General features: G+C 44.1%; 1 protein-coding gene across 3 annotated transcripts in view; it reads right to left on the bottom strand.

Annotated features, from left to right (window-relative positions):
* Positions 1-380: 380 nt before the first annotated feature.
* The window catches only part of LOC125284601 (rho GTPase-activating protein 26-like), a 60,897-nt gene continuing 47,275 nt past the window's right edge, over positions 381-14,002 (bottom strand). Inside the window, exons 17-24 of one of the 3 annotated variants that reach the window (XM_048228626.1) lie at positions 13,676-13,781; positions 12,426-12,585; positions 8,261-8,411; positions 7,713-7,929; positions 2,903-2,938; positions 2,456-2,563; positions 1,515-1,603; positions 381-538 (exon numbers count right to left, since the gene is read on the bottom strand). In XM_048228626.1, the coding sequence (XP_048084583.1) occupies positions 450-538; positions 1,515-1,603; positions 2,456-2,563; positions 2,903-2,938; positions 7,713-7,929; positions 8,261-8,411; positions 12,426-12,585; positions 13,676-13,781 (956 nt within the window). In that variant the 3' untranslated portion in view covers positions 381-449. Of the gene's footprint in view, positions 539-1,514; positions 1,607-2,455; positions 2,564-2,902; positions 2,939-7,712; positions 7,930-8,260; positions 8,412-12,425; positions 12,586-13,675; positions 13,782-14,002 lie in introns of all 3 variants that reach the window. The other 2 variants (XM_048228610.1, XM_048228617.1) reach the window with 2 other exon arrangements.

The following is a 14,002-nucleotide window of genomic DNA, read 5'->3' as shown; positions in this document are numbered from 1 at the left end:
AGGCTTTGCCTGGAGATTATTCAGTACTCCAAAAGTTGTATACCAAAGGAGAGAACAGCCGCAACTTTTGGTCCCAAAACTATTCTTCCTTTTCCCTTTTTAAGTGGTCGTAAAAATATGTCAACAATGCTCAAAGCAACGGCAGTGCATTTTGGAAGAAAAAGAAAAAGAGGTGGAAGGATGAAGCCATAATGTGATACTATCACACTTCCCAAATCTCCCTTACAAATACATAATCACGCACACACACACACACACACACACTCTCTCTCTCTCCACCCTTCCCCTGCTTACCCCTAAACACACACACACACACACACATAGAAGTCCTCGATAAACCTCCAATGCAAGAGATGTGGGCGGAGAGGATGGATGGGGAGCAGGATGGATCCTCTCCAGCCTACGCTGTGGGGGCGTGCAGTGCAATGCCATCCTCTTGGTTTCCATGGCTACAGGAACTCCACGTAGTTCTCCGGGATCAGCCCCGTCCGTCCGTCCAGCGTCCCCTCGAGCCAGCCGGGCTCCCGTGAACGATGGACTAGGGACAGAGAAAGGACAGGTGGGTACACATCACACTATGCCTTTTGGTCCATGTCCAGGGTGACTTGCAGTAATCCCCACCCCAGGGAAATCTGTCTTAGTAGAGTCATCCGTGGTTCCAAGGGACAAAGTTCATGGACCTTTGCCCAGCTAACCCCATATTGTACTAGCTCGTCCGCAGGATTTAACAACAGATATATATATACCAGGCTGTTTACCCAGCAGCACAGATTAAACTCTACAGTAAAACACTGACCATCTCATGTCGTTTTAACGTTACATCCATCTAGAAGCCAGCAAGACGGACATGACAAAGGTTGTTCACTGGTGCCACAAGTATACTGTATGCCACGACTCGTGACTCATGAGCCACAAAGTGCACCAATGTACACAAGGCCTACATATCCATACTTTATGACTCAAATAGAGCTGAACAATATATAGAGGAAGTGTCATGTTCCAATAGATAGTCTATGAAGCATACAACCACCTCTTCATTGCTCAACATTGCACTAGCAAATCTGCAACTTGGGCATGAGAAGATGAGGTGCTTGCATCAGACGAGTGTTTCAGCCAACTTGACCCTATTCTAGGCTTTCTGAACCATCATATATCATCTTGGGCCTTTCCTTGAGGCCTTGTATAATATGGTTAGTGATCTGCTATTTCTGTGAATTCATTTCAGTATTGAGTGGCTGCCATGCTACACAGAATGTTTCAGTAAGAAGTTCATGCTTCTAAGTGGTGAGGTTTTAATGTAACTCATTGTAAATGCCAGCCTCATTAATCAATTCTTATTAGTTATCCCGCATTACTTAATCTAGGAAATACTTTGAATGGACACATGCATTTTTGAATAAAAAAAAAAGACATTGACAAATAAAAAAAGACATTAACAAGCCTCTACTCCAAATCACTCTGCTTTGGTCGTAGTTGGATGTGCACATTCCTGAGTTTTCCCCAAAGACACTCACCATTCTCAAAAATGGTCCCTGCGATGAAGGAGAGTTCTGAATCATGCTCTGCCTTGCACGCGTAGAGGGCTCGTGCCTTTCGCTGTACGCTGCTGAAGAGTGAAAGGTAAGGCCAGTAAGACATTACGAAAACCGAACAACAGAAAAATGGTCAGACGTCAATGATGCGACTGGTTACATTCGTTGTACTTCTTGTCTTTTATACATGTGTATACTGTGTGTACAGTATTCTGTAAAGAACATATTAAAGCATTTTTAAAAAAAAATACTGTTTATCTAGTTAAAACTGTGGAATGAGAACCAACATACAGTACAGATTTTAAACTAGTTTTGCCAGCTACAAGACTCATGTTCTGAATGTGTTTCTGTAAAGGTCAGTGGATTATGTAAGTGTGCTAATGGCACATCACGTCACAGAACTCACTGGGGAACTACAGGATTGCTGTAGAGAAATATATTTGTAATTTTTCTCAACAAAGATATGACAATCTTCTTATGTTTACGGCACAATATATGAATATAATCTGATTCAACTAGCAACTTGGCAGCTAATAGTCATGTGGTGATTGTGCTATGGCTGTTACTCTCACAAGGAACATTTCCAATCGTGCTCCTTTGTTTTTTTCCTCTCAAAGGCCATGTTTATAGCATGACTCACAGGCAACCAGCCCTTTATAGACCACCAGAGCCCAATTTAGGCACTGATGTCATAAAAATGTAAAAAAAAATTTTGGGATGGGAGTCTATGCCTACGTTTGAGTGTGTGTCTTGTGTTGTGTTTGATGGTAGTTGCTTGGCCCTGACTGAGAACATGAGCAGCAGGTGTGTGATATGCAAAAGGCATAGTGGGATGCTGGTACAGTAAGACTCAACAGCAAGGCATTGTGGGTAGCCTGCGGAGGCGATGTGGGTGGTAGCTCGGAGCTGGCAATAAGACAGACCTGAGAGGGGAGGAGTCTGCAGATGAGGAGGCGGGCTGAGGACTGGAAGGGGCAGAGAACATCGGCCAGGAGGGAGAGCGAGGAGAGGTGGGGCTAGGAGATACCGGACTAGTACACACACACACAAACACACACAAACAAACACACACACACAACTTTAATAACAGGTCAAAATCACAAACACACACAGTCACTACTCACGAATGTAATCGTACACACATCAAGTGACTAGTTTAAAACATATAAAGGCAGTCTGGAGGATAAAATTTTGCATGCCTTAAGTCTTGGGTTTTACAAAGATGTGTTTTAAAATTATGCTGTTTCATAATACCCACGTTACCACTAATTATATACTCTCTAAATATGATGAAATACTTATGACATGCAGAATAGTCAGAGCTCCCTCAGATCATATACACATCCATAACCAAGTAAAGAACACACTACCTTGTTGGAACACTTGAACGGCTCTTGGAATTAAACCTTCAAAAAAGAGAGGGAGTAAGGTGAGTAGTTGAGAAAGATATGATATTATTTCATATCACATTGTAATTACACCATTAGTGAATACTTGGTAATTAAAACGAATTAATGTTATCCTGTCAATGCCCAGGTAAAGGCAGGTAAAGGCAATTCAACACTTTAAATGTATAAGCTGGTTAACAAAACAAGACAAAATGGCTGGGCAAGCCATGTAACATTATTTTCACTTTATTTCAACTGGTTGCATTTCACACTCTAAAGTAACCGCCAGCGAGGATAACCCAACACCTAGCACGAGTGGCTCCGGTGATTGTGCCACTGCACAGATATCCCCCCACGCTGCCAAAGCCACGGCCGGCCCAAACTACAGATCAATAAAGACGGAGCGATAAGGTGATTGTATCAGCAGTCAGCATCTTCTCCAATTACACCGAGTGCTCGGGAGGAAAAAGGCTCCCAGCTGAACCTGTCCCCTTGTTCACACTCCCACAGGACCACATGGGAGGCACAGCATTTCTGCCATTCAAGAGATGGTACCGACACGACATCAACACCGGCCGATAAAAATGTCATTTTAAAAGAAGTTAACTATTGGCATCTGCAGATATGAACACCTTAATCCTGTGCATAGGGCTTAAAGTACTTATTGTGCTGTAGGCAGGAACAGATGTACACAAACTTAGTTGTGCAGTGTTGTCATTGTGAATATAAACATTATTTTTACAACTATTAGTCCAGTTGCTACAGCTTTATTGATAAGGTCCAAGAACATTCACCAAGTAAGCATTGAGTGTCCAACTTTGTGACACCTCCAAGTGGGCAGGTCAATACTAATTGAGAAAGTAGTCAATTTGAACCCAAGAAGAAGTATGTCTACTCTCCAAAATGTCTCTAAAATGCAATACTCTGAAAATCTCTTACAGTCATTTTGCTCACCAGTTGTTCTACGTCAAACACATCCCAAAAACAGTAATGAGAAAAAAATAAACATTATAAACTATAATTTATTATAGACTATAACTTTAGTTTAGCCCACATATTAGTTAACTACAAACTTACTACTACTAAAGTAGTACTTACTACTACTAAATAAAAAAACAGTGGGAAAAAACAGTGAAAACAGTGAAATAGTTTTTTTTTAAAGTAAAATCAGACATAAACAGGTGATGGACAGTGAATTCTGCATCTGAGGTCAGTGGAGTCGCCAGCCGTGGCTTTTTCAAGAGAACCTTTCCTATCTGTCCAATCACCAAAGGTCTGCTGGCAATTATACACCAACACCTTTAAGTCTGTTTCCACTCTGTTGTTAGGGAGTCTGAGCAGACCTCCAGAGTGATGTCAGTGTGTGTGTGTGTGTGTGTGTGTGTGTGTGTGTGTGTGTGTGTGTGTACTCTTATCCAAGTGCAAACATATAGCCATTAAACAGTAAGTATCCTTTTCCTTCAGCATGTCTGCAAGTTTCTTTTTGAGACCAGTGTGAGGGTGTGATGTCAGATTCACACACCCTCAGAGCCATATGCAGTTGAAAAAGCTCCTCTCCACACCACTTGATTTGCCCTTTGGCTACTGGTACTCAATTGGTCCTTGGTTTCCTAGCCGCTGTCCAATCAATCTCTACCAAATTATTCAATTATGGAACCAGCCATGCCCTAGGAGGTCAGCACTTACTGATGACCTCATAGTTACAAGACTCATACAGCCTTTCTCTCTCTTTCTGTCTCTCTCTCTCTCTCTCTCTCTCACACACACACACACACACACACACAAATGCAAAAGTTCATTTAACACTAATAATTGAAAATTGCCCTTAGTGTTTTAGAAGTAATAATAACCACTAGAATCCCTAAAAAAAGCTGAAATGCATTTACAAATCTCTGATTTATGAATTTGTGGAAAAGATTACACAAATTACCTTTTGAATCACACACCTGCAACAACACAACTCTTTACCATGTTTGGATCAGCTTAAAAGCAATTTAATTTAATTTATATTTATTAAGCAAGACATTACACATATCTGTAAACCTATTGCCCACTTGTTAGCAGACAATCATGTCCAGAAACACATAATTGCCGGAAGCTTTGGCACAGCCAACCATTAGGTACTCGTGCAAATACAGATTAACAGAACCTGACGGGCTACTTTATAGAATGCAAAAATATGCATTGTTTGACTCTGCACTCCCCTTCACTCCACTTCATTTGCATTACTGCCAATACTGTTATGTATGGGTCAGACATTAGCACATCACCTGGAATATGCTATTGAATATGAAAAGCATGTGAAGGTCAGTGAACGCATTAGCGTGCAGTCATTTGATGTGCCATTCTTTTTTTTTCTGTGTGTGAGTCATCAGAGAGTGTTGTGTGTGACATTACCACCATGTAAACGTTCTTGCAGATTCCAGCTTGGCGAGCATCAAAGCTCGTGGCCGTGGATGCTGCTGTTCTGTAAGGTTACGGTGGATGATTTGCGAGGCTGCTGTGCGTGACTGAGATAGATCTCTGCTCGCCACACCCAGCGTCCCCGCCAGTTGAGTGACCACAAATCACGGCCACTCTGCTCGACTGGCCGCCCCCCTGCTGTTTCCAGCATGGTCATGATGGGACATATGCTACTCTTTGAAACGGTCATGGCCACGGTCTGCGACTCGACAGTTCACACCTCGGAAACACACAAACCGATCCCACATGCACTGACTTACAAATGTGTGTATCCAAAAATACTTCCTGTTTCTGCTTGCATGTTTTCATGTATATTTGTCTATACCTGCTAATTTGCAATGGTCCAACACTTGGCCAAAAGAGTTGTTGCTTTCAGCTGAGTAACAAGGTGTATGACTTGGTATCAGATTTCAATCGAGATACCTCAATGCATGCTGGGATTTGTGTGCATTATGTTCTACACAATAGATAGGAACAGAAAGAGACCATACTGTAAGGCAGAGAGAGAGAGAGAGATAGAAAGAGGGAGAGCAACTGAAAGAGGAGAGATGTGGGAGAAGGACAGAGAGAGCCAAAGGGAGGGGGATGGTAGGAGGGAGAGAGAGAGAGCAAGAGAGAGAGATAGAAAGAGAGGGAGAGAGTGAGGGAGAGCACCACTCTCCCCCTGAGACTGTAGTTGAGCATGCTCTGACTCGCCTTGCAGTGATTAATGTTTCTCTGTGAAACGACCAGTAGAAAAAATATTTCAATGACAGAGTTTTCCAGGAAAACCATTTCAGGCTTGAGTCACTGGGGAAGTTTTTACTTTTATTCACCCCTCTTCTATTGGTAAGTGTGTGTACGTGAGAGAGAGGGAGAGGGGGAGAGAGAGAGAGAGAGCGTATTTCTGTTGTATGGCCGTTACTTATGTAAGAGCCATGTCAGAACTGTTTTTCTCAAAGAGGGGAATGGGAAGCTCCTGCTAGAGGTAGTCAGAGGGTTTAAGGACAAGATCAGAGAGATCAGGTCCTAGGATGACCTTCCATAAGCCACAGCTTCACAGGGGGATGGGGGGGGGTTAGGGGTCAGAGGCCACAGCCCTGAACCACAGTAGTCCCCCCACACACATTTCACGTCCCCAGTTCATGCCGAGTTTACATTTGGACATTTCCTGGCCTTTGATGTAAGTACAGATAGAGCTGGAGCTGGGGGTATGGGGTGGAGGGCTTGCCTGGCGGCAGTAGGAGCTACAGCTTCCCCATGGTGGGGTAAAATCATTGGGTAGGAAGGGGGACTGGTACACCTGACCTTTATGTTGCTGTTCATGTTTTCCTCTCCTAAAGGTGCAGCTCTGTAATACTCGTGGGCTAAGCAGCAGCAGCCGCAGCAGGACGTGTATCTTTCTACCCATAATTCCTTAGGCTAAATCGCATGACTGGGCAGCCTGCTGGGAGCCTATAGGGTCTGAAGAGGAGCGACGTTAATGAGGACTAAGAACTCTGCGGCAAAAGTGTTTTTGACCAGAAGCTTAACAAGATGGAGGGCCCACCAGGAGTCCTGTCCACAGCACCCCAGGCCGTTAGTGAACTGCTCGCTGCATTTTAATAGGCCATGTAGACTCAGGATAAACATGCCATTAAGGAATTCTGCTGGTGTAGTCTTTCTGTCAGTCTTTTGATGTGGTTTTTTATCTCTCGTCAAGTTTGTGATAAGATAATATATATATCTATATATATATATATATATATATATATATATATATATATATATATATATCATAACAAGGATTCAAGATAAAATGCACAAGTGGGGAAAGAACATTTAGAATGTAAGCATCACTGAACACTGCCAAGTTGGGTGCGGTTTGACTTTTTGTGTCTTTGGCCCATTGCCTACAGTAATCGTGATGTGTCCCGTTATTCAGAATTAATAGCCACCACACCAACCAATCAGAAAAGAGAATTTCTTCTCTCCTGGTGATAATCAGTGATAAGCACCTCACGCCATCCTTGGTGTGTGTTACTTTTCGATTAATTTAGCTTGTCGTCAAAAACTTTTTTTCCAGTCAACACCTCTTTGTTCAGTGTCACAATACCATTCAGTGACCACAGTATCCCTTTCCAGTATACCTTAGTTAGCAACTATGGTTTTGGGAAACACACCCCAGAGTGGTAACTTGTAGAGTTTAGAGTGTGAAGTATAGACTTGAAAATGGGAGAATGAGAGTGTGAAACAGAGAGTTGGCGATCGAAAGCACAGAGAGTTGCCGATCAAAAGCACAGAGAGTTGGCGATCAAAAGCACAAAGAGTTGGCGATCGAAAGTAAACAATCGCCCGTTCGGTCACTCACAATGAGTTGGGCCGGTTCTGTCTCATCAGCAGGACACCGTCGAGGTCCATGTCTCCTGTGGGGAGGCTGTTGAGGCGGGTCCAGACGGGCGTGTGTGTGGCCGCGTGCGAGCTCGGGTGAGCGATGGTGAGGGACCCGGGGTGAGAGCTGTTGCAGTTGGCCAACGGAGGGGTGCTGAGGGTGTCCGAGTTGAGCACCACACTTGATCTCTTCTCTGCTGGTCAGAAAGAACAAAATCAGAGGACAGTCCTGATTAGGGCCATGGGACTGTGCCGTATTTCAGGTCATCTGCATCAGGTCAGACTGCCAGGAAGACTTCCTCTTTCATTCATGTTTCTCTATCAGTGTGTGAGTCTGAGTGTGTGTGTAAGTGTGTGGTTGTGTGTGTGTGTGTGTGTGTGTGTGTGTGTGTGAGAGAGAGAGAGAGAGAGGTTTCCTCATCTACTTCCTCTCAAGTATGTGGAACAGGGCACCTTCTCTTCTCTCAGTGTGTGTGTGTGTGTGTGTGTGTGTGTGTGTGTGTGTGTGTGTGTATGCGTTTGTGTCACCTCTCTCCTGCGCGTTGCTGGGTGTGTGGAACAGCGTGAGTGGCCTCTCGCTGCAGGACGGCGCTTTGCTCTCCGTGCTGCGCCTCCTCACGGCGAGGTCGTTGCTGTTGGCCGAACCTCCTCCTCCACCGGCCGGCGACTCTCTGAAGATCTGTGAGGAGACCCAGACGAGAGGAGATCTCATCACTCTGCCCCCGACTATGATAAGAATGCTGCTAGACTAAACCAGAGCAGCAGAAGATGAAGTACAACTGACCGGTACATAATCAAGCTGTGATGTGTTATGCAAGTCCATATGGTCTGTTGGCCACATTTTATATAAAGAGTCCTGGTATAAAGGAAGTGTTCGTTGTAAACTCTATATCAAGTGTCATTTGTATACTCTATATTACAGTTTTGTACAACTGTTGTACACACTGTTGCTCAAAACCTAAAGCTCTTTTGTCTTTCATGGGCTTCTATGTACATTATATTTCCATACAAGAATGAAAGTCATCTACAGAGAGAAGGTGAAATACACAGTACAGTAAACATGTAGTAAGCAATATTGAAACCAAAAAAGTAGTGATTTTTCCCAAATAATTTGCTGTTGTGAGTATGGTATTTTACAGCCAACAAGAAAAAGGAAGCAAAATACAATGACCACCAGATGTACATGGAGTTTTGAAAAAGCTGATTTGGCCAAAGAGAGAATGTACTGTATTTCTAAAGAAAGAAATTACTGACTACTATCAAATTACTTTGCTTTTTCCAAAGAAAATATTACTGTGTGTGTGTGTGTGTGTGGGGCAGTTGGGTGTGTATATTCATAGATAGATATGAAGATAGATAGATAGATACTTTATTGATCCCCAAGGGGAAATTCAAGAAGGCCTGTATATTCATAGTTTTACGTAAATTCGACTTTTTATAGAACATTACACTAAAGTCCAATTAATTTTCATTTCAAAGTATCTGCATTGGTTCTGAACATTTGAACCATCCTCTAGGAACAGATTGAAAGGGTCTATACCTATATATAGAGTATATCTATTCATAGGCTTATACTAAGGCAATCGGATGGTGTTCAGCAAAGTAATGAGTGTTCAATCAAGTGAAATCAATCAAGTTCCTTCCTCTTAGATTTTTGTGTGTTAGGTAGAAAATTGTGTGTGGTGTTTTGAAAAATGTGTTTTAGGAAATTGAAAACTGAGTCAAATACTGAGAATTAGTGTGCGGTTTTGCAGACTTGGTGTGGGGTTATGGTGTTTGAAAACCATGTGTAGAAAATAGTATGACAAGCAAAAATTTAGTGTGTAAGCAGTTTAAAAAAAACTGTAAGTGCCCTGTTCATCAAATATCTCTGGTACATATTTAATCAGTAAATATATTTTCCTGTTTGCGTTTGAGCATGTTATTACAAATAACACATACTTTGGGTTAAGGTTAGAGTTTAGAAGATGTGCAGTATATGCACTTATTTTAGAGGTACACAGTATTATACGCTACTTAACTTTGCTTATATGCGAGTAGTACTTATTGCTGCACTAACATTGATTGTTCCCTTTTGTGTAAGTCGCTTTGGATAAAAACCTCCACTAAATGACTACATGTGTCCTTACATAAGTACACTAAATTGAGGGCATTTGGTAAAAAGAGGACTCGGTTTGTGTCCTAGCAAGGAGCTTGAGAGTAGTACACTCTCTGTAGTGCTGGGTTTGCTCTTCCCTGGAGTCACTGTCTGCTTTGGGCTGCCTGCCGCATCCCTCCCAGTCGGGCCAGCACCCATTCATCATGTGTCTGCTGCCCACTGTCTCTTCCTCGCCTCCCGCCAAACAGCCCTCCCTGAGTAGCCAGAACAGAGCTGAAAGAGCCTCTTATGTAACGCGGCCGTCTGCCTTCTGCTTTTTTCCCCCTCTCTCAGGCGAGCACGAACTGACATGAAAGCACTGAGGCCGAAGAAATTTGACGTGCACAAAGACAGCAGCTTAACGGTAGTGTCGGTGTGTGTGTTTGTGTTTAATGTTTGTGTTAGCAGCATGTTAGTGCGAGTTTTGTTAACGGTGAAAATGTAGCTTTGTTACGGGCGATGATGAGGCGCATTTGTGACAGGAGATGTGTAGTGTATCTGTGTGTGTTAAGCGTGGTCGCCGCCTGTCTTCTGTTTTTTTCCCTCCAGAAAAGGATTTTATGGCAACTGATTTGATCTGATCGGCAGGGAGACAGTATATATATAGTGTGTGTGTGGGGCAGGTTTCAGGTTTCAGGTGTGTGTGTGATGTGTGTGTGTGTGTGTTAGCTGGAGAAAAAAGAGTGATGCATATATGTGTGTGTGTGTGTGTGTGTGTGTGTGCATGTGAGTATGTGTGTGTGTGTATTACTGAGGATCATCTGAGGTGAGCCTAAACCCTCCCCTCGGCTGGTCATGTGATGCAGGGGTCACAGTGCAGGGTCGACACTGGGCTGCTTTGGTAGCGTGTTGCCATAGCGACCACACTAAGCACCTTGGCCTTTAAGGCATGCCTAACAAGGCATACATGATGGGAGAGAGAAAGAGAGAAAGAAACGAATGATAGAGAGAGAACTGAGACAGAGAGCAGAGGGAGAGAAATGAAAGAGACTGTGCATAAGATGAGAATGGACGGAGAAAGAGAAAAAGAGAGAGACGAGGGAAGAGATGAAAAAAAGGAGAGAACAGAGAGAAAAGGAGAAGAGAAACTGATAGCGAGAGAAAAGAGAAACAGAACGAGGAGTAGAATGAACATAGAGAAGGAGAAAGAGAGAGACAGATGACATGAGAGGGGTGAGAGACATAGTGAGGTGCTGAGCTCTGAGGTGCCTCCCTGTGCTCACTGTCCAGCTCACAGAGGGGGTCTCTGGCCCTGATCTGAGGGGACGGCTAAACGCTTCAACCGCTCCATGATCTCACACTCACTCCCCCCAGAGTCCACTCACAGCCTGGGCCCTCTTCTACTGGCAGCCAGCAGCAACTCCTCAACCCGGCCCAGTCCACCATAATCCACCCCAGTTGGCTTGGCCTGCGCCGGAACCCGCCGAGCCCACCCTACACACAGCAGGCCCGGGCCAACAGGCCCTTCCAATCCACATCATTAATGCTGTACAAATTTTGAGATTAGTTCCAAAAGCACAGCTCACATTTCTTAGAAAAAGGTCATTAAATGTACGCGTCAGACATCCCGGCCACAAACGACATTTTAGAAATCGTTGACCACACCCAACCCATTTTTTGGCCCCTTTATTGTGTAGTGTGAGCTATTAAAACGAATGCACAAGCAATTGAGGAGTTTGGTTCCAAAACGCCATATCCTCCATTTTCTTGAATTTTCATGAATAATTTTTTTTTTCAATTTGGTTTTCCAGGTAATTTCAGTGGAACTGTAATTGGGCTATTGTTATTTGATTTATCTTTACTCAACTGCACAAATTATTGCTATTGCCTGAGATACACAATTAAATAACATGACTTATTAATGTTTTTAAAAATGTATATATATAGCGTTTTTTTTAACTAAACTCTTCAATTGTGACCAATGTGCACCAAGCAAGGTTGTGAGAAGATGCTGCACTGCATGAAATGAATAGTGACCAGCATCAGATGTCCCTTCCAGTGGTAAGCGCCAGTAGCCTAGAAATCTAGACGCACCATAGCGGGCTAGTCTAGCAACTCTCCGTTGGCTTGTGAGCTCGAAAAATTAAACTTCAATCAGGCCAATCAAATCGTGTATAGAGTCGTTAGACGGGCTTAACATAATGATTGATGGCAGAGTTGCAACAGTTTGGCTTGAATTCCCTGCTACTTAAAAACAAATAAGATAATGTTGCTGTTGGCGAACAGTGTGACACGAGTTTATTAAGTTGGCAAAAGTTTGAACTAGCCAACTAGCTCCGCTGGTGGGAAACGCATGGGACTCATAGCGCTGTCCTATTGTGTGCAGAGGGAATTTGAAAGACAACCGATTATCCTGCCCCTTGGACTGAGCACTGCGAACGGTGAGTGCCCAGACCCTACATTTTAATGTGGGTCTGGCTCGTCAGGCTAAAGCACCAGTGTTTCAGCATGCACTCCTCAGCAACACAGCATCTGGACTTTGTGCCTAATGTTTGGTCTCCGTCCCAGACGTGCAGAACCGTATGGGGTTCCGCTGTTCTGCTGCATGTCACCCACCTTCTCATGGTTCTCGATGAGAATCTCCACCACGATATTCTGGAACTTGATGTCCATGATGGCCGCCACCGTCTCTTCCTGGGGGCGGAGCAGAGTGGGGCCAAACACCACGCCCAGATTGGCCACTGTCATCAGGTTCTGCTGGTGATGATTGGCCACGCTGTGCAGACAGACAGAGAGGTTTGAGGTATTGAGGTGACTCATATTGAGGTGAGGTTGAGTGACTATGGGAAAGCATATGGTCATGTTATTGGTAAAGACACATCTTTAAAGTGACTGTAGCCTGTTTACACATGCAGAGTTCTTTGATACACACATAAACAAACCCACACGCTTATCCACACACACCCACAAGATCAACAGACATTAGTGTTAACACATCATTGCAACATCATTGCAAATGTTGGGGGAAGCCGTGGCCCACTGGTTAGCACTCTGGACTTGTAACCGGAGGGTTGCCGGTTCGAGCCCCGACCAGTGGGCCGCGGCTGAAGTGCCCTTGAGCAAGGCACCTAACCCCTCACTGCTCCCCGGCGCCGCCCATTGAAGCAGGCAGCTCACCGCGCGGGATTAGTGTGTGCTTCACCTCACTGTGTGTTCACTGTGTGCTGTTTGTGTTTCACTAATTCACCGATTGGGTTAAATGCAGAGACCAAATTTCCCTCATGGGATCAAAAAAGTATATATACTTATACATGCTGTTCATGTCATAAGTCTAGCCTGCAGGCCAATGCCCAACTACCCTCTGTGCACAGACCATAGACCTTCTAGAAAATTACACAAAACACCACTAAAGTAAGCAGATTCATCGTTGTCTACGGCAGGGATCTGAGTGTGACTGGATGCTATGGAGAGGTCAGGTGGGGTGCAAGACAGTGGTATTTGCAGAAAGATCAAGTCAAATGCAAAGTGTGTCAACACGGAGATTGTGCTGCAATCCTCTTTATCTCTGGAAACAACACAGCTGTAAAAAGTCTCTCTGTGACTCTGGGAAAAACTGATTGCATTAATGTCTCTACTGAATTGGGAGCAGAAGTGAGAGTGTATGTGAGCATGAGTATGTGTGTGTGTGTGTGTGTGTGTGTGGGTGGGAGGGGGCTGTTGGGGGGGGCGGGGTCAACGGGAGCCCAGCAGTGCTGTCATTGCGCTGAGTTCATTACCCTCCCAATCCTCTTAGGGCTGACCACAGCGGGATTTGTAACATAGTAGAATGGGGCGGAGGAAGGCAGACAGCCCCACGCAGGACCTACTTTGCCAAATGTTTCATAAGCAGCTCGAGCATCTGCCGATTCTTCTCAGGCAGCCGATGGACCAGGCTGTGGATCTCGGCCACGCGCGCCTCCGGGTTGTCCAGCTCTTCAGGATGTACAGAGAGAGAGAGAGAGAGAGAGAATGTTTTCAAAGAAGGCCATGTTATACAATGGGCATGAATAAAAGAATGTCAGGCTTAAATGCAAAGCCTGTTGTGAAATAGAACCTACATCTAAGATAACTTCCCCTTTCCGATTTCAAAGCCTTACTTTACTCCCAGTTATGTGTTTTTTAAATGTTTCTTGCGCAAATCTGTCAAGTTCCCT

Source organism: Alosa alosa, chromosome 2 (assembly GCF_017589495.1).
Source record: "Alosa alosa isolate M-15738 ecotype Scorff River chromosome 2, AALO_Geno_1.1, whole genome shotgun sequence".
NCBI classification, from domain to species: domain Eukaryota; kingdom Metazoa; phylum Chordata; class Actinopteri; order Clupeiformes; family Clupeidae; genus Alosa; species Alosa alosa.
The sequence above is the reverse complement of the archived record's forward strand: the minus strand, read 5'-3'. Positions and strand labels throughout refer to the sequence as shown.